Source organism: Plectropomus leopardus, chromosome 16 (assembly GCF_026936395.1).
Source record: "Plectropomus leopardus strain MGB_pleo_1.0 chromosome 16, ASM2693639v1, whole genome shotgun sequence".
In the NCBI taxonomy this organism is placed as follows: domain Eukaryota; kingdom Metazoa; phylum Chordata; class Actinopteri; order Perciformes; family Serranidae; genus Plectropomus; species Plectropomus leopardus.
The window spans coordinates 31,799,051-31,826,888 of NC_142191.1; the positions used below are offsets into that span (position 1 = coordinate 31,799,051).

General features: G+C 38.4%; 2 protein-coding genes across 3 annotated transcripts in view; one reads left to right on the forward strand and one right to left on the reverse strand.

Annotated features, from left to right (window-relative positions):
• Positions 1-851: 851 nt before the first annotated feature.
• Positions 852-21,561, forward strand: znf395b (zinc finger protein 395b). Of its 2 annotated transcripts, none has more exons than XM_088089541.1 (10): positions 852-1,060; positions 5,524-5,702; positions 7,459-7,649; positions 7,739-7,851; positions 10,897-11,096; positions 11,915-12,015; positions 12,833-13,124; positions 16,440-16,535; positions 18,549-18,655; positions 20,714-21,561. In XM_088089541.1, exons 2-10 carry the CDS (start codon positions 5,571-5,573, stop codon positions 20,823-20,825), a joined length of 1,344 nt encoding a protein of 447 aa, XP_087945667.1. In that variant the 5' UTR covers positions 852-1,060; positions 5,524-5,570; the 3' UTR covers positions 20,826-21,561. The 2 variants fall into 2 exon arrangements, with proteins under 2 accessions (XP_087945667.1, XP_087945666.1); XM_088089540.1 differs by having other exon boundaries at positions 855-1,060; positions 12,830-13,124.
• A 4,817-nt stretch (positions 21,562-26,378) lies between these two features.
• Positions 26,379-27,838, reverse strand: part of pnocb (prepronociceptin b) — a 28,919-nt gene continuing 27,459 nt past the window's right edge. Inside the window, exon 3 of the mRNA XM_042504106.2 lies at positions 26,379-27,307. Coding sequence (XP_042360040.1) covers positions 26,654-27,307 — 654 coding nt within the window. The 3' untranslated portion in view covers positions 26,379-26,653. The remainder of the gene's footprint in view (positions 27,308-27,838) is intronic.

A 27,838-nucleotide genomic window follows, 5' to 3' on the forward strand; every position in this document is an offset into this window, starting at 1 on the left:
TGGGATTTTTGAATGGCATTTTCAATTATCACCAAAAATAAGCTCTGTGACGAACATGAGTTTATGATACTTACACATTTTGTTCAGCATGATAATCTTCACAAATAAACCCCACTTTTGTGTGTTTTGAAGCATAAATGATATCTCCAGAAGCAAAAAGCTATTGTTAGGCTGAAAACCAAGTACATCACGGTCGCACGATTTAAACGTCCCCAACAAACACTGTAGTACCATTTAGCCACTTGTTTGCAACCGCCTTTTTTCAGAGGAGTGAAACCTTAAAATTTCAAAAATTGGGTTTTTACATACGTATTTTATGTTGCAGAAAAAATGTCTAAATATCTTTAGCTCGTGTTAACCACAGACCTTATTTAAGGCATTTTTCCAAAAACACGTTAAAAAAAAACCCAGAGACTTTAAGACAAGGGAACCGGAGGTACAAAAAAGGCTAATGGACCTCTGCGTTTTAGGACTCATTACTTCACCACTGTATTGCTATTTGTAGCATTTTCGTACTTTAAATTGCTTTTCAACAAACATTACCTGTCACTCCACACCTGGTTTAAATCTATTTGTTGCATTTCAGTGAAATGTGCCCTTCAAATGAAACCTTGTAATTTCAATGCAATGCATTTCATGTTAAAATAAAAAAAAACTTTGAAAAGGTTTTTTTTCTGCATAGTCATTAAAAATATAAATCAAACCATAGACATTTCTAATGCTCGTGATTGGACTGAGCAGTGATCTATGCTTGAGACAGACAGAGAGACAGACAGAGAGACAGACAGAGAGTAAGGATGCTGCTGCTCTGGTAACCCCTCACCTAGATCATCCTTTTGTGCACGGCGCTGGAGCTCGCTCTCTGAGCTGTGCCCAGCTGCCACCGCCGGCCGGCATTGGTTCACCCAACAGACACACGTAGACGCGCATATCCGACCGACCAACCCCCTTTTTCCCCCCGGCCGAGTGGAGAGCCGGCGAGCGGCGGGACAGCCAGGCAGCCTCGACCCGCTGCTGCAGCTACGACAGGACGGACGGGACGGAGGTCTCCACCTAACCAGTGAGTACCACAAAATATTTCAGATTTTTCTTATCGGATGCGGGTTTTTTGTGTTGCAGAGGACACAGAAAAAATGTTGTTTTGCTTTGAGCTGGGGGAGGGAGGGAGGGAGGCGGGGGGAGTTTCTCCTGATCTGTCTGCGTCGCCGGGTGGAGATCAGTGTTAGAGTTGCAGAATGATGAACTACTTATTATTACTATAATCTATTATTATCTTGAAGCACATTATAACCCCCATCATGAACAATCTTAATGATACATTTGCACGGAGATGTGCTGATTGCTTTATTTAAATGTATATCATCGCGTGCAGCTAAATTGCTGATTTATAAGGACTTAAGGGATATAAGGGATTTTACCATCACGTAAGCTATAAAAATATGTGTGAGCTTTTTTTATGCGTTCATAATAAATGTGTTCAATGCATTTGCATCTACTACATCGCTGAGGGGATGACGTTATTATTTTGTGACCACACTTTTTACGCACACTGCGTTTCCCTCCCTGTTTTCATCCTCTCCTTCTTTTTGCATGACGGCTCATGTGTATAATTTGACTTTTTTAATATTTGGTGGCGATCAGACAGCTTCTCTTCGGCGGTATTCCCTCAGCAGTCCGCTCGGTCCCCCGGCCAAACTCGTGTCCGAACACGTTGTCAGAAAGGAGGTGTGTACCTGAAAAGCGGCGCTCAGCAAATCAGCGGCCGTTCCCCGCCCACACTGTGCCACTTGTTTACTACTGGAGCCGCGCGCTGATTGGTGCAGAGGATGGGGAAATCGGGTTTTATGATGCGTTCGGGCGCACGGGAGAGAGTGGGAGTGTTAGGTTTTGTCGTTGAAAATGCTGTCATAGAAAGGTTTTTAACTACTTGACACCCGAGCAAATTGTGGTTTGATTTCCTTACAAAAACATGGGAAGAATGCAGTGAGCAACTTAACAAAAAATTACCCCAAAAGGAATCACAAATCAGTAGAAGAACATACAAAAAATAAACTGTAATAGGCAAATAAAAAAAGAAAAAGAAGTTTTAAAAAAGATCATAAACTGAAAAAAGTGCTTAAAAATCATAATAACTTGCTGTAACCAGTAATGGATGAAGTACCTGGAAGCTGTACTGGAGTAAAAGTACTGCTATATATATGTGTGTGTAGGCTATATATATATATATATATATAAGGAAAAAGGCAATGAGCAAGTTGGTAAGAAACGTTCCACAGATTGCAAGAAAGAAGAAAAGCTGGGGAAAAATATCTAGGGGAAAACTTTATGTATAATTATCGTGATTACAGTTTTAAAATAATGTTACAAAACTATTAACATTTTTAAGCACTTTTCTGGGTCTTTTGCTATTTCTTTTTTTTTTTGATTGTTTAAATTTTATTTTGAAAGGCAGGGTGTTTAGTTTCTCTTTTGTGTTTTTTTTTAATCTGATTTTGTTTTTTCATTTTGTTAATTTCTTTATTCTAATCTTCATGTAATTTTCCTTGTTTTGTTGTTATTTTATGTTTTGTTTTGTTGCACATTGCCTTTCTCCCATGTTTTTGAGAGGAATCGTGCCAATTTGCTCAGGTTTTAAAGGGTTCGTTTTCATTTATAAAACTGGAAAAAATAAGATGAAATCACACCCGTGAATCATTTAACAGAAAATATTCTGCCTTTTTGCCACTTAATTGATTAATTAATTGAAGTTCTTTAAGTTCTTATTGTACTATTATTATGTATTTACTACTATGTGAGCTCAAATGTGCTCATTTAGTTAATGTCAATCATTTCATGGTTTGAGTACAGACCCTTCAGAAAACTCTGCTCATTCAGTTTTTCTACAGTTGTCACACTACTTGAAATATTGTACATCATGGATGATGAATGCTGCAAAAACACTGCTTTGAGACACTCAGGCATTTCATCAGCATTATTCCCACGTGCCCTGAATGCAGCATTGCCCCATTTTACCTCTTTGGGCGGCAGGCCACAGTGAATGCATCCAGACGTCAGCGCGTTATCAGTCACATTCTTTATGAACAATAAAACTACAGCAAGATTGAGTTTCATTCCCTATATAAATCCACACAAGTCTGTGTTTACTTCAGCTTCCTGCAATCATTTTCAAATCCCCCGGTGGTGTTTTTGCTCTGTGCTGTCAGGCACTGAGACAAGATGGAATGAGTGCACGAGCGTGCGCCAGCATTTACTGCTCTGCAAAGCTGCCTTCTGTTTGGATCAACATATTTATTTATTAGAGAAAGCCTAATATTCATCATTTAATGCCACGGTTTAGTCCACACATATTCGTCTAATTGGACATAACCTTTAACCTTCATTCGTAATGCTTTAAGAAAGATTCAAATATTACTACAAAACTTACTTAAAGAAATGTATGGGGAACATTATACAACATCAAGGTGATTTAGCAGGGCACTTCAGAGATTTTATATATAAAGGATGTGAGGACAGTTTTTATGATTTTAGGATGTTTCTCGGATTTTAGGATGTTTTTAAGATTTAGGACGTTTCTAAGATTTTAAGACATTTCTAGGATTTAGCACATTTCAAGGATTTTAGCAAATTTCTAGGATTTTAGGGTGTTTCGTGTATTTTAGGACACTTTTTTAGATTTTAGAACATTTCGGATTTTAAGATGATTCTTGGATTTTAGGACAATTCTAGGATTTAAGCAAGTCTCTATGATTTTAGGACATTTCTAGGATTTTAGGATGTTTCTCGGATTTAAGGACAATCCTAGGATTGTAGGATATCTCAAGGATTTCAGGACATTTCTAGGATATTATAACATCTCTAAGATTTAAGTTGTTTTGGGATTTTAGTACATTAGGGGCCTAGCTAGGACTTCTGTTGGGGGGTTTGGTGGATCCTCCACTGGCACTATATGATATACAAGCCCTAGTCTGATGCTTTTTTTAGGCACTCTTACACTTACCTTAATGCTAAATGGACCACACTTGTATTGTGCTTTTCTAGTTTTCCGACCACTCAAAGCATTTTAACACTACATGTCACATTCACACATTAACACACACATTCACACACTGGTGGCCTGGGCTACCATACATGGTACCACCTGCTACTCAGTACCCAATCACACACACTCACAGACCGATGTTGCAGGAGCAATTTTGGGTTCAGTATCTTGCTTCAACATGTTGACTAGAAGAGCTGGAGATCGAACCGCTGATCTTCAGATTAATGAACAACCTGCTCTACCTCTGAGCCATTGTGCAACAAACATTTTTGCAGACACTTGATATTAAACAAAAGCCAGAGATTGTATCGTATTAAGTTTATGTGAGCTGTAAATTCACCACCTCTAAGCAGAATTACTATCCTCTCTCCTCCTCTGGCTGCTGCCGGCATGTCCGTAGTTCCCTGTGCCAAAGAGTAGCATGAAAGTCAAGAGCACTCACTCTACAGCAAAATCTGGGGACCAAACTATACTCAGACGTACACTGCAGAACACGCAGACTAGCAACTAGAAAGAAAAAACAAAAAAAAATACTCCTAAACTTGAAGTTATCTCAGTCGACTGAGTGGTCTCTGACTAATGATTTGAATCTCTGACTTTTAAGGGGCTGTCCTAGTTCTCTCTAAACCAGCCTTTAGGAGGCAGGGAGGTTCAAATGAAATTTGCTATTGAGTTGCTATGTGGAAAATGTAGGATCGTTTCTGAAGTTAGACCCCTGACTGTTAAAAATATTCTGCTTGATCTACTTAAAATAATTGGCACATTTTGGCATAAGATTATTATGGAGATCAAGCAAGACTGGTGTTTGTTTGATCTACTTATTTTTTTGTATGAAAGAAATACATTTTCCAAGTCAGTTTGATTTTCCAATTAAAGTCAAATAAAATCCAAGTAAAGTTACCTTAATTTTTCAAGTAAAGTTAACTTAAATTTACTTCTAAAATTAAGTTGACTTTACTTGCAAAATTAAGTTGATTTACTTGCAAAATTAAGTTGACTGTACTTTTTATGTGTTTTATTATGTTATGTTACTGGTTAAATTAAGTTGACTTTGCAAACTTAAGTTGATTTTAATTGAACAATGAAGTTATTTTACTGGTTAAATTAAGCTGACCTTACCTGCAAAGTGTATTTCTTACATACAGGAAATTAAGTAAATCATACAAAGACCATTCTTTCTTGATCTACATAAAAACATTATGCAAAGGTTGCCTTAATTTTCTTAAGTAGATTAAGCAGAATATTTTTAGTGAAATATCATTGAGTTGTTACATTTTATGATATCTAAATCTGACACCACCAGAGACTCATTCTTTTGTCTCTCGTTGGTACCCGAAGTTAATAGATGTGCAATACTAAATCGCTGGCATTCCCCTTTAATAAGCCATTTTATGAATATTGCGTTGCTGCAGAAACATTTAAAAACGCAGTCAGATATTTTGATTGGTTCAGCTCTCATGTTGTCCCTGGTGTCTTGTCTGCAGGGAGGTGTGACGCTGTGCTGAGTCCCCTCATTGTGTGCAGCAGCACCATGGCAGCTATGGGACCTGAGGACAGAGCTGGAGCAGGGCCAGGCGGAGCGGCGGCGTGCCCGTCAGGACTACAGGCCTGCACCTCTGCGTCGACACACAGCAGCAACGGGCCTGACACACAGCAGACTCTAGTGAGTGGGGATAAGACTGCCATGCGTGTTAACTGAGATATTGTATGACGTTATTTTGTTTTGTCAATCATCCAATTCATTTGCATTTTGGGTAAACACATGTAAATACAGCCATGAGCGGTCACCAGGATGCAGTATGCTGGTTTTAATTTACATTTTGATGATTGGAGGACGGACTTTACAGTAAGATAAAGGCTACACTCTCCAAAGTTTGTCCTTACTTAGAAAGAGCAAGAGCTCCCACAAAGGGGTCATTATTTCCTCCCTCTGTGTTAGAGGTAAATGCTGCCTTCATGTTCTCCTCGGAAATATCGTATTACGAGTTACAAGCACATGAATGGCCCTCCAAAGTTGTAATTACGAGTGGGAAATTGTGATGATATCCCAGAAGCCGAGGTGTGATGTTCGCATGATGTTTCAGAGCAGCAGAAACGGCATAGGGCATGAAACCAGTGTCAACAACCAACGGTAAAAAATTATATATTTTGTTATTTGTTCCTGGTATCTATCCTTGACTTTTAGTAGTTGCATATTTTGTATATGCATCTATTAGGTGCGTCTATCTGGTGTGTTATGGATCTCCATATCTCAAGCTCAATCACAGTAACATTATTTCTGCAACACCTTAAGCCCTTATTCACTGAGACAACAGGAACATAAAGCGAGGAGGCTAAGCAAATATTAGCTAAATATAATGTTACTTATTCTTGTAAAAGATTTAAAACATCAACTTCATACCTGATGTGCATTTTGTGTGCTTCGTTTTCTGCTAAAGCATAAAGGAGCTCTGTGCTACCTGCTTTTGGTAAAACATCAGCCATGAAGAAACAACCTTTTTATGTCTAGCATCCATGCTTGTTGCTTTTTTTCTGACCAGAGCACTTGGATGCGTGCATAATTTCAACTATAATTTCGTAATTTCAACTGGGAAGTACGATATTTCCAAGGAGCATGTGAAGGCAGCAAAAGTAGTGCCTGCTCAGGGGCTGGCACCCACATCCTCCTCACACTGTTACACTGGCAGATCTGCTGTCTGCACGCAGGACGCCACAGATGGAAAGGAAATATTCTTTCAACTGCTTTATTCAAGGAAATAACCAGACGATGCAGTTTTAGGGTAACAAAGGCTCATGTAAACTGCCCAACCCAAATAAATCATAAACAGAGTGGGGTTAAGAAAACTGCCTGAAAATAATAATTTTTAAAAAAGTAAAAAAAAAAACAAAGATGAAGATTAAATAAAGTATATTTTTTTCCTATAACATAATTTCAAATATGTAATAATAATAATAATAATAATAATAATAATAATAATAATAATGATGATGCTTCTACTACAACTACTACTACTACTAATAATAAAAGCAATAAGAAATGAATAAAAAATCATACGAAAATAATAAACTATAATTACAAAATGATATATAATATACTTTTTGTAAATTTCTTTAAGATTTTTTACATTTTCCCTCTTTTTAAATTAATATTCAGGTCTTTTTATTCTTGTCAACTTTTACTAATTCCTTGCAATTTGCTGGACATTCTTGCCAAGTTGCTTATGCCTTTTCTCCACTTGTTTTCAAAAGAAATGAAACCAACTGCTCAGGTTTTTAAGGGTTAAATACCTTGAGAAAAGCGTCTCCACGCAGCGCAAGAAAACTGATGTCAATCCATGTTTTGAAAGGATAATGTACAAAGGCTATAACTGTTGCAAATTTGAGCCAGCAACTCATTAATTCACCACTTCCTCCCACAGGTGTGTGCACAGACGTGGGTTCAGGCGGAAAAAGCGTTTGTGGAGGTTGGACATCACAAGAACGAGTCATCAGTTCACCTGCCGCAGATGGAAGCTGAGCGAGGCTGGAGCAACATGGCTGCTCCATTGCAAACTACAGGACCCACTATGCACTTCAGAAATGTGTCAACAGCTGGAGAGGCACAACACAGGTGAGGGAGGAGTAAGAGTGTGTGAGTGTGAGAGGGTGTGGACTTTGTCTTAATAGAGTCTAAAGATATTTCTGGTCTGCTGCTTACAGTTTCCGCAGCCCAGAGTCGGTGGAGATGGACGAGATCATGGCAGCCATGGTTCTGACCAGTCTGTCCTGCAGCCCCGTGGTCCAGAGCCCTCCGCAGACAGATCCTGGACCAGGTCTGTCTCACCACACCAACACACAGTACTTCTTATGTTGCATTCACATGGAACCCGGCAGATGGTAGAAGGCAAACTGGATGTCATTTTAGTGAAGGAGAGCAGGATGGTAAAATTAGCTGAGGCCCACGGAGAATACCGGCAATAGTAGACAACATTGCTTGTCAAAGTTTTAAAAAATTAACTTTTTGCAGTCCTACAGATTGGGATGGGATTTTCAATGGGATATGGCACAGCTCACAAAAAAGGAGAAAACATGGCCCTCATTGGATCGCTGCCTATACTATCAGTGTTGAATGTCAGTGTCAAAGACATACGTATCCAAAGATGCTTTTCGTAGTTTTCAGTCATGTGACTGGCACAGAGCCCTGGAGCGCAAAACAATGTTCCAACACGGCAGCCAACAGTGGAAACTGCGACCATAAATATTTGGATCATACCTTCAAAAAAAAAAACAAAGATGTGTGAACAAACTGCAAGTTTTGGGCACTTGCTATCCAGTTACAGCAACCGCCGCAGTATTTCTTACACTAATGCAATTTAGGAGGTGAAAGACAAGAAACTGTGTTGTCAAAGAAAAGGTGAGCACTAACTAGTTAACGTTAGCTTGCGTAACGTTAACTCAAGGCCACTGGAGTTGTTTTTGGTCCACAAAAATGAACCTTGTCAGAACAATTGCGAGAAGCTACAAAGACTAAAACTACAATAATTAAAATACTCACTTTGAGGAAATGTTCTCTGCAAAAACATGTGTACTCTGATGGCGGCCATTCTTTACTCTCCCTGAAGCCAGGGCTATGTAATAGTACAAATCCACAATCTCTTCCTTTTTGGGGGTTTTTAGTCGCAGGTGGGATTCTGTTAATGCACAACCCTGGATTGTCTCTTTATCAGTTTGTGCACTCGATTTAAAAACAACTGTCTGACCGTTTTAGCAAAGCTAACCACAAACACAACACGGGCAGCGGCAGAAGGCATTATTTTCTTCTAATATACGGACATGACGTCAAGTGAAAACTATGAATATTAACTTTTGGGGTCAGAAGCTCCTTTTTTAAACACAGAAACCATCAAAAGGGTCTTCACTATGCCGTGCTGTTAGCGTTAGCTAGCCTTTGCCTTCTCTGTAATGTTACAGCTTAGCTAACATAAATGGTTTTTAGTTGGGTGAGCTTTAACTACAACCTTTGCTACAGTTAACACTGTTATTCGCTTGTCAAGGAACAAAAATGCTAAGTTGAACAAATAACATGATGAGCTAACGTTACAAAGCTGATGTTAGCCACAACGTTAGCGGCTAATAGCTAACGTACGCTAACGTTACCTAGCAAAGTTTGCTGCAAGGTGACAATAAACAACATGTTGCCTACATTATGTACGAGGTTATATATATTTTTTCACTTTGCAGTAAATTTTGTTTACACTATGATGTCTTACCTTAAAAAATATGTGGACATTCTTGTTTATCTTCTTTACGTTGAGCTGCTCAATCTGAAGGACATACTTTTCTCTGTTTATGTGAGGTTTAGGGAACGGGATAAAACATGCTCCATTTGCTAGCCTCTCAGGATACCTCGATGTGTTGTATTTACCACATACACATCGTTTGACCGTTTTATAAGTTAGAACTGCATAAATTCAAATAAACCCGCAAAAAAATCTATATTTCTGACACTTTTCCATGGAGGTCTTCGAGCAGGATGTCCAAGTGCATTGTGTAGCTGCATAAAATGCGATTGGCTCGAGGCGTTCAAGGTCAGGGCTTAGCAATAGGTCAATTATATGATCAAAAATTGAAATCGCACAAAGATGTTACTAGTAAAGTGGATATGAAGCATGAAAAATGAGTGAAAATTTTATTTTGGAGGGAATTTAACTTTCTTTACATTTTGGAGGGAATTTAAATGTAATTTTAAGTTTGCAATAGAATATAAATAGAAAGCTAAGTAAATTGCTATAATAATTACATAAAATAATAGACACAAAATCATTTTATTTAATACATTTATTCCTTTTTTTACACATTGCCACAGCAACATATGGTCATACATATTGTTTTTTTTTTTTGTTTTTGTCTGCCTACTGTCAGATTCCATATGAATGCAGCTTTAAACATGCTATAATCCTAGAACTGTGTTAAATTTCAAGAAACCTCCTATTATTCTAGAAACTTCCTTTAATCCAAGAAATGTCCTAAAATCCTAGAAATGTCCTCAAAGCCTACAAAGGTCCTATAATTCAAGAAATGTCCTTTAATCCTAAAAGCATCCTATTATCAAAGGAACATTCTAAAACCCTTGAGACATCATAAAATCCTCAAAATGTCTTGAAATCCTAGAAACGTCCTACAAATATAGAAATATCCTAAAATCCTAGAAATATCTTAAAATCCTAGAATCCTAAAACACTTGAAATGTCCTGAAATCCTAGAAACATCTTAAAATCCTGGAAACACATATGGGGCTGCTGTGACTGGCCCCTGGCCTCCTGTCATTCTGCAAAAGTGGCCCCCTGGCAGAACAAATTGAGTATCTCTGCTCTATATAATCTACGGTCTGACTTACAGTAGAGTTAAAATAATGATGGAAATACAACACGGAAGACAAATAAAGCCACTCGCAGGATCGAATAGTTGCTACTAATAGACTAACTGTCCCTGTTTAACCCTCAAAAAAATGGAAATAGATTTTTTTGTTCTTTTAAACTTTTTGGCGAAGTGAAAATTAAACAGCAACAGGGAGCAGAGCAGTGATGTTAGAAAACATACACGTCACCAGTCTGGCAGCACTGAGACCCCTGCTGTTCTCTGTAGAATGGGCCGAGAGAAGCTCTCCCAAATGCACACTGTCTATTTTAGTCCTGGAACAGAGAATATTTGATATCTAAACCATAAGCTATATTTTTACTGTGAGATATTTCATCAACTCACAACCAGGGCAAAATAACCATGGTGGCATACTCACGGTATTGAGAGAAAATAGGTCATTTGTAAGTTTGGGTTAAAAGGACGAGGTAGTTTTTGAAAACTAACTTTCTGTTTTCCAGGTGGCTCATCATCGTCAGCTGACATGGAGTGTGGCGGTGGCGAGCTCTCTGACAGCGGCAGCAGCGGCTACTGGAGCTGGGACCACGGCAACGTGAGTCCCGCCCCCTCCACATCCATTACTGAGATGGACAGCAGCCCGGATGAAGGCCTACACATGGAACTGGAGCAGGGAGAGAAGCTGAATGCCAAAAAGCCAAAGGTGCATATCTGAATGTGTTCTCTGCTCAACGTTTAGCACCATATGATGGGAACGACGACTGTTTTACAAGACTCTAGAACGATGATACTCAAGTTAAGGCCCGCAGGTCAAATCTGGGTAACAGCTGGCCAACCAACCATTTTCTAATTCACAATAAAAAATAAAGTGATTCACTCTGGGAATTGTTTTTGTACTTTTAGTATGCATAAGGTGTCAGAGTGCATAAAACAGCATCAAAATAGAGCTTGTCAATCAAAAAAAGTGCCAGTGGAGGATCCCCCACACCCCCAGACAGAGGTCCTAGCTAAGCCCCTAATGTCCTAAAATCATAGAAACATCCCACAATCCTAGAAATGTCCGAACATCCTCAAAACATCCTGTAATCCTAGAAATGTTCTAAAATCCTAGGAATGTCCTAAGATCCTAGAAACCTCCTTTAATCCTAGAAATGTCCTAAAATCCCATAAATGTCCTAAGAGCCTAGAAACATCCCATAATCCTGCAAACATCCTGAAATCCTAGAAATGTTCCCATAATCCTAGAAGCATCCCATAATCCTAGAAACCATTGAGATGTCCTAAAGTCCTACAAAAATTCTACAATCCTAGAAACATATATGGGTCTGCAGAGACTGGCCCCTGGCCTCCTGTTATTTTGCAAAAGTGGCCCCCAAGCAAAGCAAGTTAAGTATCCCTGAATCAGCAAAGGAACTATGTTATCTCTCTCTGTGTACTCTGTGTACTTTCTGTCTTTTTGTATTTCTCTTTGTTTCCAGCTTGTCTCCTGTCCTTTAGCTGTGCTGTGTCTGTCTCTCACAGAGCTCGCTCAGAGGTGTGTATAAGTGTCTGTGGCCCAGCTGTGGCAAGGTGCTCACGTCTTCCGTCGGAATAAAAAGACACATCCGTGTGCTGCATCTGGGGTGAGTTGTAGGTTATTAGTGATGGATGTTGACTGAAATCTTTCAACACTGGTGCTGATACAGTACTTGAGTTTAGGGACAGATACCTGAACGATACCTTTTTTATAGCTTAGGGACTGTATTAAAAGAAAATGTAATGGAGAGGGGGCTGAACCTTATGTTTCAGCTTTTCATAAGGGGTTCCTCACTGTAGTTAACCCTTTGAAACCTGCAGCGACATCACTTTTCTTGTGCTGCTTTCGTGGGAAATTTCCCACAAATTGCCTCTTTTTTTTAAATCTAAAAATTGATTTAAAAAGTAAGGGAGTTTTATTGCATATGAGCAAGAAATAATCCACAAACTGCAAGAAATTTGTAGAAATAGTAAATTTAGTAAAAAAAAAGGTTTTTTTTTTAAGCTAGCAAAAAATGTCCAGGTAAATCATGCTTCAAAATCATCATAAAATAACTTTTACTACTTTCTATTTCTCAACATTCAAAAATGGCCCAATAAGTTTTCCTCTGTGGTGCCACTCCTCCAAAGTAGACTGAGGTGTGGTGAAAAGCAGACAGTTTAGCCCTTTAGAACATTTCTGAGCTGCAAAACAACATTAAAAAAACAAGAGGGGATGAAATTTTCAGGTTGGGGAAGAGCTCTGACTTAGTTGCGGGAAGCGATGAAACATTTTTTGAGATCTTATATCTGGGCCACACTGAGTGCTGCATTCAGTAACGCTCCAAACAAACAACTCACTCTTTCTTCCCTGTGTCCTCTGCTCGGTCCCCTCCATCTGCCAAACACACACAAACACACACTCATTTACCACACACACAGCAGTGGGTCAGATCAGTCCCAGAGAGAAGAGGACTTCTACTACACTAAGATCTCCTGTGAAAGCGTGGACGCCAGCTCTACTCCGGCTCCTTCCCAGCAGGCTCTGGGCCAGGCCGCGTCCTCTCATCTCAGCTGGGCCTCCTGCGGTTCGCCTCCGGCCTCAGGGCTCCAGGTCCCCCCAGCTCACAGACCCAGGTCCAACTCCAGCTCGGGGCCCGGCCCGAACAGGCCCAGTCCGCTCAGCCAGTCGGCCCCCAGCAGCTTCTGGCAGATCCACTCAGAGCATCTCTATCAGGTCGGTGCAGCCGTGTCGCTCTCTGGGGTCTCTGGTCTTTGAGGAGTTTTGTCCCGCTGACAGGGACTGGCAGTGACAGTGACCACTGTTACTCCTTATTGGTTCTTTTTCATTGCAGATTTTTTTTAAAAGATTTTTTTTTCTTTCTTTCAAAATTATTGGTGATTTTTAAGGAAACACTTTGTTGAATTTTTTTCCTTATCATTTTTGGCATTTTTTGCTCCTTATTTGCAATTTTAAAGAAACAAACAATTTTTTGGGGGGGGGGTTAAAGAAAAAAGTTGAAATTTGTTTTCTTTTAAAAAAAATGATTTTTTTTCCTTTTAAAGAAAAAAAAAGATTATTTTTTTCTTTAAGATGCTTTGCTTTTTATCTTTTAAAGGAAGGAAGGATGGAGGAAATTTCTTCAAATTTAGCACGAACATCCACTTTGATCATCCATCAGCAATGAGCTGATTAGAATTTGGTGTCTAAAGATCAAACTCACTGTGACCTTGCATTTGTGTCATTTTCATTAACACAATATCTGAGGACGTCCACTTGGATTCAAGAATAAACTGATTAGAATCTGGTGGTCAAAGGTCAAGGTCTTGGAGACCTCATACAACATGTTTTTGGCTATGGCTCAATGACTGCTTTGCTTAGATTTCACTCAAATGTTCAGTAGGACATAATGATGAAGTTCTGACTTTTTTATCTGAAAGGTCAAAGGTCAACTGTGACATCATAATGTTCTGTAAAATATACAACTGCAACTTATACAACTGCATGGCGGTATTTATGGTTTTTCTTTCTTTGAAACAGACCATTGTGTGGATTTGTTTTCACAGAATGGTAAAATATCGTAATATTATGACACTTTGAAATGTGTTACATCACAGCTCATATTCCTTCCCGACCATAACTGTTTTTATTATCACTCTTATTTTCATATGACCAACCAGATGGTGAATTAGTGCAGTGTATGTGGATGTGTGTGTGCTTAACCAGCGATAAAACCTAGAATGACACTCACCCACCTAAGATAATGTCGTTAGTCTTCATTTGAATGGAGATGTTTTTAATGATTTCCAAATGCTGTTTGCAGATTGAAATATATTCCACACAGTCTGTAAAATATGTGAGATTTTGAGAGGCTGTATTGAGTTTTGGCACAAAATACCTGTTTCACAATTGCAATTTATGATCCCTAATTTTAATAAATAATTGTTGATTTTGCAGCTCTTATCTGCAAGCAGACAGTGTTTTTGTGGGCTGAAATAGTTTGAGAGCGATGCAAGGAGACAGCACGGCGTTTGTTAGTATGAATTATTAAATGGCAGGCGTAGATTTAGTGTGTGAACTGAGGGATTTATGCTCCAAACATCACACTGTTGCCCAAATTCAGCCGTAATTTCCATGAAGTCAGGCTGCAGGTGAAAACAGGAATGAATATATTTACATTCATTTATATTCTACATATCTGAGAGGACCTTTTCTTTGTTTTAATGGAGTGTGTGTGCAGGGGTTTCATGTTGCGTTGTTTCAGAGGTCCTCCTTACCCATGCAGATCCCCCTCCAACGAGCCAATGAGCTCCAACTTTTGTTTATGCATCACAAAGCAGCACATTTCACTGGTGACCTGCATTTCCCCTGTACCACTGAGCCTGTAAATGGATGCTTTGTGACAGTGAGAGAGGAAGCTGTCGGCTCGCTCGCTCCCCCGAGCAGGCCAGACTCTCACCAGCCTGTAAACGGCAGAAAAACACCCAACGTATTCTTCCAGTGTCGTTGTACAGTGGTTGTAGCAATGTCTACATGTCCAGGACCACTTTGGACTGATTCAATATCGTCACTCTAAAAACATGTCCCTAGCACACTCAGAAATAAGCTTTTTTTCATTTCTAACATGATGTGTGTCCATTTTGTACCACATTTGTCATTAATTTCCCCGTGGAGTCCCCGTGGAGTCCTGCCTAAGCAAGAGCATGGGATCAATTGTGGGTCAGTGTGTGTGTGTGTGTGTGTGTGTATGTGTGCATGTGCATGGGTGTTGAGTGTCCAGGCTTGTAGCTTGAGATGCCTGACCACAGCACTGAACTCACACTGGCATATATATGTGTATGTATATCTTTCTGTCTATCTATCTATCTATCTATATATAGAGAGAGATAGATAGAGAGATAGATAGAGAGATAGATAGATAGATAGATAGATAGATAGATAGATAGATAGATAGATAGATAGATAGATACTCTATACTGAAAAGACAACTGTAAAATGAATACAATCCTCATCAGACTTGGGAATTTGTGTTTATAGATAATTTTTGTATCCATAAAGATGATTAGATCTGCCCTTTAACTGAATTTAGTCAAACCAAGTATCCAGTATCATGTTCAGTTTTCTACGTAAAATACGTAACTATTACGTTAAATCTAGAATGCAGCATCACCGTTTCTATGGTAGCAACACAGCTAGCTGTTCAAACTGGCTGACATTTTTGCTTATGTAAGCCTCCAACTGCATCTGTTACTATGTAGTTTGTTCAAGTGGTGTAGCTATAGCTAGCTGTCAAAGATGGCTGACGTTTCTGCACGTGCGCACCTCGTATGACATAGGCACTCATATCGGGTCTTGACAAGGTTGGACCACCATGTTTAACTTTGTATCTTTAAATATTACAGTTACAACTGAAAAGATGAACAGATATAAACAAGTTTGCCGAGACAGTAGTCAGTTTTCTACCTGAAAGTGACCTCTGTTGTTACCGCAATGTCACACTGACTTGATCTTTACTAAGTCTGTAAATCTGGTGCTATGGTTACCTAACCAATATTGTTGCCATGGTTACAGACATGTTTTCAGACAGCACCCATCTGTCACTGTAATTATGCATAACTTTAGGCCTTAATAACATGTCAATGGGTGTGTTAAGTAGAAATTTGTGCCCATAAATTTGTCATAAATGTTGAAATTAGCTATAGTGAAACAAAACTTTTGTTTTTTTTTTGTTTTTTGCAGGCTGTAAACATGTATATTTGTGCTGTAAAGTTCCTAGCCTCCAGTGGCCATTAGGGGAACTGCAGTTATGTGCACTTCAGCCCTGGAGGTTGCTGCTTGGTAAATAAGCCATATAATTTTGGTGATAAGAGCCCGTTTCTGCCTCCCCCAAGTAGATAAAAAATAAGTCAAGTAGGTTTAAATATTTTTAGTCCAGTATCAGGAAATTGTTGTATTGTAATTTCCTTTTTCTATGGAGCAGGTCGTTAGTTATATGAAGGTCCTACAGATCTGATTATTCATGTGTTGCCTCCTCTTTCCTGCTCTCTCCAGGCCTGCGGCCCCGTCCAGGTATCTGTGGCCCCTAGAAGCCCCGGCTGCCAGGGTTGGACCCCCTCTGCCTCCGTCTCTGGTCACAATAACACTCCAGTGGGTCTTCTGTCCTGTTCTGTCTTTATATGTGTCTCTTTAATTACCTGTCTCCTTATCAATCGGTCTCTCCCACATTTCATCAATGAACTGACAGGGCTCATTCAGTCATGAAAAACCTGGAAAAGTCATGGAATTTTGTTTCACAAACCTGTCCGACAAGAATTAATGTGTTCAATGACTGTTGGAAATTTGAAAATCCAACAATAATTTCAGTTTTTACAGTTTCTGGCAGAGATGAATGGTGTAATTTTTAGTGATTTTTAAAGAAAACATGTCTTCCAAACCCACAGGGCTGCAGGATTCAAAATTCTCCATGACTTTTTCTACACTGCCATTCATATTGCAGTTACTCCCCCTGTGCTGTGTTTAATTCATCAAGAAAGCTTTTTTCTACATGCGTCGGCTAAATGAAGAATCCATGACATATTAAAAAAAACACCAAAAATTATTAAAGAAAAAACAATTGCCTTTTTTTCTTTTTAAATAGCGATAAAAAATCAATTACATTTTTTCTTTAAAAGTCAATGTTTTATGGAAGAAAATTGCCAACATTTTTACAAAAACAAACAAAAAAAATCAACAAAAAATTAAAGAAGAAGAAAATATTTTGTTCTTCATTTTTTTTAAATCACCAAGATTTTTAAAAAGGCAATTTTTTACTTACAAAAATGTATTAAAGAAGGAAAATCACCAGCAATTGAAAAAAAAAGAAAAATCACTCAAATTTTTCTTTCAAAACCTTCTTTCAAAACAAAAAGATCATTTACCTCAAAATCGTGGAAAAGTCATAAAACTAGACATGTTTTTTGGTAAAAATTGGTATGAACCCCAAACTGATCTACAGAACATTACCTACAACACAATCCTGATTGACTTAGATTCAGTTAACTGTGATGCCACCACGATAACCTGATCATTTTTTCCACTGTTCCAACAATCACCAACTCTTGTTTGGTTGAAATAAACCCCTAACTCACCCAACTAGATGTAAAAAAGAAAAAAAAATTGAAAAAATGATGTTTATTGAAATGGGGTCTGGTGGGTTTAGTGGTGGAGATTTCTGGGCTGTTTCTGAGATCTTTAGGTATCTCTTTGACAAGACTGAACTGGAATTGAACCCAAATGCACGACACCAGGTTTCAAAAAGTCAAAAACACTTTTTTTTTTTTTAATGGCAGCAGAAAAGTCTTTACATAGGCAGGTGCAAAATCAAAATCACTACGAAGAGGAAAAGTACCAACAAAACTCTCAGATGAGGAAAGAAAGTAACAACAAAATATCACTCTTACGAGGTAGCAAGAAAACAAGAGTCCAGTCAAAGTATCAAATAAAAATAGGTTTCAAATCTGAACAATACGAATGAATGAGCAACAACAAAATGTGACTTGAGCATGGAAATGGCACTGGTTCACTGACAGACGAGACAAGACGAACTGACAGAGGACAAAGGGAGACACAGACTATATATACACAAGGTAACGGGAAACAGGTGGAGACAATCAGGGCGGGGCCGACAATCACACTGGAGGGAAAACACACAAAGGGAGGAAGTAAGTGACCTGAAACGAGAGGAGACTCAGGACTTCAAAATAAAACAGGAAATCACAAGACAACATTGACACAAGACAAAAAAACAACTTAACACAATTTCCGCATGACATGACACTCTGTAGATAAGATAACAGTTAAAAACATTTCATTGGGAAAAATAAACACTTTAAGTGAATTAATACTGACGGTGAAGACATGGCCTGGGTGTTGTTTCCATTAGTCACTTGATTGAATTTGATTGATTTGATTTATTTATTAATTGAAAACATGCAAAAAAGGAAATGAAGAAATTACTATACAAAAACAGACAGACAAAAAAAGTAATAATTAAAGACAGTGACAAACGTAAAGCAAAAGAAATGGTCAAATACATACGGGTAGACACAAAAACGTGAAAATATGGTTTAGGTTGAAAAATACCCAGCTTCCCCTTTAATGTGTGGTGGTGTGCCTGTGCAGGTGGTGAAGCCTCGCTGTCGGTCCGTCAGCGTCGGGGAACAGTGGCTCCAACAGAACCGGCTACAGCCTATGAGCGCGTCGCCGTCCCGTAATCACTGCTCCTTCAGGTGAGTCGCCAACTTCCTGTTCAGGTCTGACCTCTGACATTTTTACCAGCCTTTCATATTTAAGGAAGACATCTTACTGTGACTTTTTTTTGGACTATTTTGGACTACATGCTATACTGTGACTGTTAATGCTATTTCACACAATATTCTGTACAAGGACTTTTTAATGCCAATTCAGCAACATGCTGTGCTATGAAGATTTTAGACTATTTCAGATGATGTTATATAATGTGATTTTTATTATTCCATTTTGAACGAAATATGATACTATGACGTTTTTATGTTATTTTGCACAACATACTATACTATGGTGTTTTGATGCTATTTTGGTCGACATTCTGTATTATGACGTTTAATGCAATTTTGGACGACATAATATACTATGACTTTATTGCTCTACTTTTGTTGATATCTTTTCTTTTACTTTTTTTATGCTATTAGGGACAACATACTTTTGTATATTGTCCAAACCAGCATTAAAAAAAAAACTCATATTACAGTATGTGGACCAAAATAACATCAAACTTTCTATTATAGGATGTCATCCAAAATCATATAAAAATGTCATAGTATACTACTTCCTCAAAAATCACATAAAAACATTATAGTACATTATATCATCCAAACAACAATAAAGGTCATTGTATAAATCACCAACCTGTCTTTGTGTGTTTCCCTGATTCATTTCACCATCTCTTGTATTAGTCTTGTGTGTCCCTCCTTGTTAGTCTTCCCTGCACACCCGTTTCTGTTTTAGTCTTGTTTGCCCCGTTCCTAAGTCCACCTCCTCAATTTTTGTCGACATATTATAATATGACATTTTATATGCTATATGGAGTGACATAGTATACTATGACATTTATATGCTGTTTTGGTCAACATACTGCACTTTGATTTTTTAATGCTATTTTGGATACTACTACTACTTAGTACTTCAGTATTTCATCCAAACCAGCATAAAAACCTCATATGACAGACAAAATAACATAAAAATGTCATAGTGTAGTATGCCCTCAAAAATCACATTTATCAATATTATAGCACATGGAAACATCCAAAATGGAAGTTATAGCAGTATGTCATCCAAAATAGCATAATTACATCTTAGTATATGATTTCATCCAAAGTGGAACAATAAAAGTCATAGTTTGTTGTTCACAATATCATAAAAATGTCATAGTACAAAACGCATTAATAGCATTAAAACTTGATAGTATGTAGTATGTCATCCAAAATGGCATGAAAACGTCATAGTGGAGTATGTTGAACAACTGAAAAATAATACTATATTATGTCGACCAAAAATGTCATAGTACAGTAGGTCGACCAAAATAAAAAAAAAACTTCACTCTGCAGTATATTGACAAAAATAGCATCAACGTGTCATTGTATACCATGACGTTTCTGTGCTAGTTTGGATGACATACTATACTATAACCTTTTATACTATTTTGGAATACATAGTGTTCTAGGATTTTTTATGCTATTTTGGTTACTTATCACATGCTTGGCAGATGGAAGAAGTGTCAGTTGCAATGTGCAACCTCACCACTAGATGGCACTAAATCCAACACACTGGACCTTTAAAAAATCCTTTACGTGTTACACAATAATCAGATTAGTTGCTTATTTGATTTCTAAGGATTGACACATTTATTCAGTTCTAATTCAAACACCTGACCAGTTTAGTGTTGCTGTTAACTGTGCTTTTAAACATTTGACAGTACCAGTGTGGATTGTAGCTTTTAAACACCTACGTGGGTCCTCATATCCTTACTTTTTTTTTTTTGGTTTGATTCCAGCATCTATCCTTCTTTCTTTTATCTCCAGGGTGTCATTTTATGGCCCCATTTGCTGCTGTCTGTAAAATCACATTTCCACGGCTCGGCTGGTAAAGATAAAACAGATCCAATCTACTCTTCATTTGTCATCAGTCTCTTCTCCCTCAGCGTCATTTTTATAGAGCTTGATCGCATCAAGTGTGTGTGGTGGCGCCTTTTCCTTCCCGCCATTTAGCACCGTTTCTCATCCGCATGATTTGTGTCTTTCTGTCTGCAGGAAGGGTCGCGGGGAGGCCAAAAAGTGCCGCAAGGTGTACGGAGTGGAGCGCAAGGATCAGTGGTGCACCGCCTGCCGCTGGAAAAAAGCCTGCCAGCGCTTCCCCGACTAAAGACTGATGGAGAGAGAGCGCGTGTGAGACCGAGACGTGGATGGATGGATGAGTGATGAATAAGACTTTTATCAAACAGAGGATATAAATCAGGGCCCGGGAGCCACCAAGGAAAACAATTCTTGTGTTTTTTTTTTACTTTCAACCTTTTTGTCTCTTTCCTAAAGACATGCATATGGACTTTTATGTATCTTTGTATCTTCATCCTGAAAACTGAAGTCTGCGATGGTGCTAACTGTTGACTGACTTTGACCATGTGATGTGCTAAGCCTCCAATACTCTCCTTCTCTATCCAAAGGTCATATTACTGCCCCTGTAGCTCCACTGTATTAGACTGCTGCTTGGCTGTTTCCTTTCTTCCAACCCTCTCCTCCAGTGCTTACACAGTGATTATGGTGTACATTATATTGTGTGCTTTGAGTTATGTACGAGTATTTTATACCTTTTTTTTATTGTCTCCTTCCGCCCGTGTGCTGGGCAGATAATTTTTGGGGGGAATTTTCATGTTTTATGGCACTTTGTTGGAATATAAACTCACATGAATAAGCTACATTTGGTTCAAATCAACCAAGTTCCTTCCTGCCCGCATGTGGGCGTACGACCAGTGTTAATGGTTTTAAACGTGAAGCTATGGAGTCACGGTAATGGGACATTAGGGCAGTGAGTTTGTAATAGCAATAAAAAAAAAAGGAAATATATTGTCAAACACAAATTAAAAAGCACTGAGAATTTGAAACCTTTTTTTTTCTTCTTTTCCCTTTTGAACAACAGTCCACAAAACAAATAGCAAACTATTTTATTGTAGTTTTCTCTATACACATTTTGTATGAAGACAATGCTATGATGTCAGAAATGCAATCTGAAATGTACACTGTATTCACAAATTTCATTTTTTTGTGTTGGACTGACAGAGAAACACACACACACACACATGCACGTGTACAGTAGCACTCTGTGCAATCACACACACACACATATGCACACGTTAACAGACCTCGTAATCAAACAGTAACAAACATTTTAGCACTATTAAGATGCAGAGAATGGATGTGGCGTGCAAGTGCAGGAAAATATGATGGCAAAACAAATGACTGTTTTTTCAACCAAGCAGAAACATCTTACTGTGTATAATAATGACCACAGTTGACATGCGCAGTTCATCTCATCCCTCTGCTCTGAAACCATATATGAAGATGGTTTTTCAGGTTGGTGTCACTTCGACCTCCAGGTGGAATCATCGCTGACATCAGACTGGGGATTAGTTCCTGCTTACTCCCAGTTCCTGCTTTAGCAATGCTGTAAATGATCGCTCATTCATTTCAGAAATTGCAGGCTAAGTTATGGACTGTTTGAAAATTACTTAACCCTTTAAAATCTGGGCAAATTGGCTTGATTTCTTTTTAAAAGCATGGATAGAAGGCAATGTATCTGAAAATTAGCTACACAAAAAACCAGGAAATTTAAAAAGAGAAGAAGTGACCTGAAAAAAAAGTTTAAAAAAAAGCAAAATACTAAAGATATTTATAAATATATAGTTCATTTTCCCCAGCTTTTTAAAGAAAATGATTTTTACATCCACTAATTTCTTGCAATGTGTGCCCAGGTTTTTCAAAGACATCAATTTTGCTTAGGTTTTAAAGGTTCAATACTTGTGAAGGGCGTCTGAAAGGGTTAACAGTTCTAATATTTAATGTGGTGATGCGGCTCAGGTCTGTCTGCTGTCTCTGCTGTCTGTGTATTCATTCTGTGACTACTTCTAAGACACTGAGTGAATACTCTGTTCCAACAAAACTGGGAGGCTATGTAAAGCACAAATATAAAGAAAATACAATGACTTGCAAATCTTTTATGACCTATAGTCTCATTGAATATACGTAGCAGTTTTTTTTTTTGTAAAATAAGCACTAATACTAAATTTGATGCCTGCAAAATGTTCCTAAAATTTTGGACAGGACCATGTTCACCATCGCATGACATCACCTTTTTCTGTAGCAACACTCACTAAGCATTTGGGAGCTGAGGACACTAATTGTTGAAGTTTTTAAAGTGAAATTCTATTTTATTCTTGCTTGATGTCTGACTTCAGTTGTCCAACAGTCCGGGGTCTCTGTTGTCGTATTTTGTATGTTCCAGGTGGAGCTCAGAGCTATGCTTTGAACTTTGAGCTGATATCAGTCTGGATGGTCCTTCGCCTCTTCAGCCTGGAGGACATGATGTTCATGATTTCCAACAACAATCTGAAATGTGGACTCATCAGACCACAGCACACTTCTCCTCCTTGTGTCAGTCCATCTCAGATGAGCTCAGGTACAGAGAGGATGGTCGTGTTTCTGGATGTTGATGATCTCTGGATTTCACTTTGCATGGTAGAGTCTGAACTTACATTTGAAGATGCAGTGATGAACTGTGTTTACTGACAATGGTTTTCCAAAGAGAGTCCATGGATAAAGGGTACTAACCCTTTATGAAATCGAGTCAGTTTGTAATGCAGGGCTGCTTGAGGGGTCAAAGGTCAAAGTCGTTCAATTTTTGTTTTAAGCCTTGCCCCTTATGTGCAGAGATTTCTCTGGATTCTCTCAATTTTTTGATGATATTATGAATTGTAGATGCTGAAATCCCTAAATTCTAGACAACTGTACGTTAATTAACTTTTTTACTGCATCTACTGCATGTCTGTCCGTCCTGAAAGAGGGATCCCTACTAAGTCGCCCTTTTTGAGGTTTCTACCATTTTTCCCTGTTATAGGGTTTTTTAGGGCTAATTTTTCCTTTGTCGTTGTGAGGGTCTAAGGACAGAGGGATGTCATATGCTGTAAAGCCCTCTGAGGCAAATTGTGATTTAAGATCATGGGCTTTATAAATAAAGTTAACTTAACTTGATTTGTTCTTAAACTGTTTATCTGCACAGTTTTTCATAAAGTGACTGTCCTTGTTTGTGAATGACTGAGCCTTAAAGGATGCCCCTTTATAATCAATAATGATACTTTAATCTTTTACCAGTCAACCAGTTTATCTACTGAATGTTCCTAACAGCTGTTTTTGTTTTTGGTTTTTTTTGAGCATTTCACAGCTTTCCCAGTCATTTGTTGCCCCTGTATAATTTTTTTTTTTTGGAACAAGTTGCTGGCATCAAATTCACAATAAGTGTATATTTACAAATATAATAGTGTCTCTGCTCCAAGCTCCACCTAGAAGATACAGGTTTTGGAGCAACATATGCTGCCATCCAGACGACATCTTTTTCCCACTGAACATGTGTTGAGCATTATGAACACAAAATATGACAACAGAGACCCCGGACTGTTGAACAACTGAAGTCATACATCAAGCAAGAATTAAAAAGAATTTCACTTTCCTCAGTTCCCAAATGCTCAGTGAGTGTTGCTAAAGGAAAAGGTGATGTCACACAATGGTAAACATCCTCCTTTCTAAACCTTTAGGAACATGTTGCTGTCATCAAATTTAGTATTAGGGCTTATTTTGCAAAAACACTAGTTATCAGTTTGAACATTAAATAGCTTGTTTTGGTGCAGTATTCAATAGAATAAAGGTCAAAAAAGATTGGCAAATCATTGCATTCTGTTTTTATTTACATTTTACACAGTGTTGGGGTTGTACATTGAAGCCTGTTTCGCTGCTGCAGCCTTTGTGGTCAATACAAATACAAAAATTGTTTCCATTAGACACAAAAACATGGAAAAATAGGGTTCTTTTAAGTTGTGTTGTTTGATTTAAAAAAAGAAAAGTCAATGTCTAATTTATATAATTCTTTAATTCTCCCTCTAATGTTCACATTCATGGCTATAGTAAAATATGATATTACTGTGGGGTACTGTGGTTGTGGGTTCAGTTTGTGTTTACTGAACTTTGCTCCAATTCTCTACACTTTGCTTTTCTTTAGCTTTAAAAACAGAAATGATTGTATTTACTGATCTTTTGAGATACTGAAGTGAGGGTATTACAGTTTGGAAGAGTCCAGAGAAGATATGAATAATGCTGCAGAGGGCTTTGCTTTTCTAAAAAAGTGAAATATTAGGTAATAATCATTTTTGTACAGTTCCTTAGATGGTTGGCAAACATGATAGATTATGTCATGCAGACCTTAATAATTCTGTGAGAATGACGGACAATAGACACTTGGTGTCCCTGTTTTGAGGAATTTTCTGATTTTTCCATTTGACTGTGAAGGACATGCCAGTTTATGTCATAACTTAAGGTTATTTGTTTATTTGACATCTTGTGTTTCTTATAATTGCACTTTAACTGAAGAAAGATCCAAAGAATGACATCCAATATTTGTGAGGACATGACAAAACTGATCCCAAGTCTGTATCAAGGCTGTTCCTCAAACACTAGAGGACAGTATTGTTCCACTAAAAGGAGTCCAGGGAGCCTGTTGACCTGCTGCTGCTCCTTCCTCTAATCGAGACTCATACTATGCAAGGTTAACACCCTTGCTGTGAATGGCCGCAAATAGAATACAATAGAAAGGAAAAAGACTTTTTTTTCTTTTGCCAATACTCAAAATGAAGCAATAGGAACAAGGGTTTTAGGAGGGATGAGGAGTTTTGGTAAGTCTGAAAGTCCAGAAAACCAATTTTACACCCATTGTGTTTAAGTAATTAAGTTCCTTAATCCTTTGAAACCTGAGCAAATTGGCATCTGTAAAAAGAAAACACAGGAAGAAAGCAATGAGCAGTGAAAAAAAGAAATGAGACCAAAAAAAAGGAAAAAGGGAAAAAAAGAAAGTTAAAAAATTTTAACATAATTTTAAACATCTAATTATGGTGATTAGGTTTTTTTTCAGTTTTAACCCAGCTTTTTTTCCCCTAGCTTTTTAATTAAATTAATCTCCAAAATAACACCTGAGCAAAATGGCTTGATCTCTCTCTTTTTTTTTTAAGGGTTATATGTAACGAAAAAAGAAACAACCAAAAATTTTGCTAAGAATTAGTAAAAAGTACAAGAAAATCACCTGAAAATTAGTTTCAAAGAATAAATAAATAAACAAACAAGGATAACAAGACCGTAACATGATTTAAAATATGTAAATATGATTATTATAAATATAGTTTTTTACCCTCAAAAATTTTCCCTAGCTTTTAAAACAAACGATTTTTAAATTTCCTGCAATTTGTGGAAAATATCTAACGGAGTTGCGATTTGTTTTATTACCCATGTTTTTGAAAGAAACCACAGCAAATTTGCTCTGGATTCAAAGGTAGCAGCAGAAGAAAACTGATGTCATTCCAGATTCTAAAGGGTTAAGCTGAAAATCAGATCCTTATATGGGAAGTTAATAGTTGTTAGTGTCCCACCATCTTGAAAGCACAGTGCAGGTCCTCCTCCAATCTGATTCTTAATCATAATAATAATAATATTTATATGTGATATGTTTAGTCCCAAAATGCAATTTTAATAGGGGAAAGCTGTGTAGTAACAAATCAGTCTTTCAGCGCAAACTACAGAGTGCAAAAAGCCGTGACTTCATCCACACACGCGTCAAAGTGCATTCAATATGATTTGAAAAGCTCGCAGTGAACCAGTCTTTCAATCTCATTTGGCCCCTTTTTTATTATACTGACACACAAAAATATATTCAATTGCACTTCTCTAATTCTTTTATTTCACAGAATGGCATGAGCTTAATAAGAAGGACATCACAGTCAAAACATTCCTGGTTACTTAGAGACACAAAGAGAGGTGCAGCGACACGGCACAGTCTGTTCTTCTCATGACGATGGCGACGCTTGAAATCTGAGTGAGCGGCTGAAAACATGATTGGTTGAGGTAACTGGGGCAGGACTCTGTGAGAGCGACGGAAACACGTCACAGTTTGTTTTGCCTCCACACCCGAGTTACGGGGATGCTGTTGAACCTGCCGCTGCGGCTGCTCCTCATGCCCAGGTAATGCCTGAGCAGCTGGTTCACTCGTTTCTGACTGTTCCACTTGCGGGCAGATTTCCGGACGCCTATGAAGCCGCCATAGCGCTTTTGTAGGGGCCTCATGGAAGAGCCAATCAGCTTTCTGTATCCGTGGCGGCCTCTCTGAAAGCCGCCAAACCGTTTGGTTATGGTGACGCCCTCTGAGCCGCCGTCCTCGTCCCCCTCTAGCTGGCTGTCGCTGTCCGCATTCCTCTCCTCTCTCGGCTTCCTCTCCTCGTCCACCAGGCTGAGATCCAGATCCCGCAGGCCCTCCCCCTCCTCGGAGGATTCCAGCAGTGATGAGTCATACTGGACGCTGCGCTGCTCAAAGGGTGTCTCCTCTCGCTCCCCCTCCTGGAAGCGGTCGGCGGCTGCAGACTGCAGCAGCTGACTGTCAGAGTTCAGGTCCAGAGAGGTCAGCTCCAGCTCCTCTCCTGTTCTCTTGAACAGAGCGCCTCCCTCAGAGAGCGCGGGATGCTGCGATAACTTGACGGCATGTTTACACACCTCCCACGTGAGTGAGGAGGAGACGTGACCTTTGCACTCCAACAAACACACCTGCAGAGAGGAAACAGGGATGTGTTCAGATTTAAGAGTTTACTTGGACTAATGTATTCATCCAAAGACCACGGGCTGTGCCCCTTGCAGTCTCCTTGCAGTCTCCTTGCAGTCATTTTGTGTTGCATTGTAGTTATTTAGTGTCTCCCTGTTGTTGTTTTGCCATTTTTTGTAGTTATTTATTGTCTTTTTGTGTTGTTTTGTGTCTCTTTGCAGTTGTTAGCCAGTTTTTTAAAGTTAGTTGGGTCTCATTTTAGTTTTTGTGTTTTTTTGTAGTTAGTGCCAACTTGTGGTGGTTTTGTGTCTCCTTGAGGTTGTTTGTTTATAATTGTTTTGTGTCTTTTTGTGTTGTTTTGAGTCTCTTTGTAGTTGTCAGCCAGTTTTCGTAGTTAGTTTGTGTCTCATTGTAGTTGTTTTGTGTCTTATTGTAGTTGCTTTGTGTCTCTTTATGGTTCTGTTTTGTCTCTTTACAGTTGTTTTTGTATCTCATTGTTTGTTGTTTTGTGTCTCCTTGTGATTATTTTGTGTCTC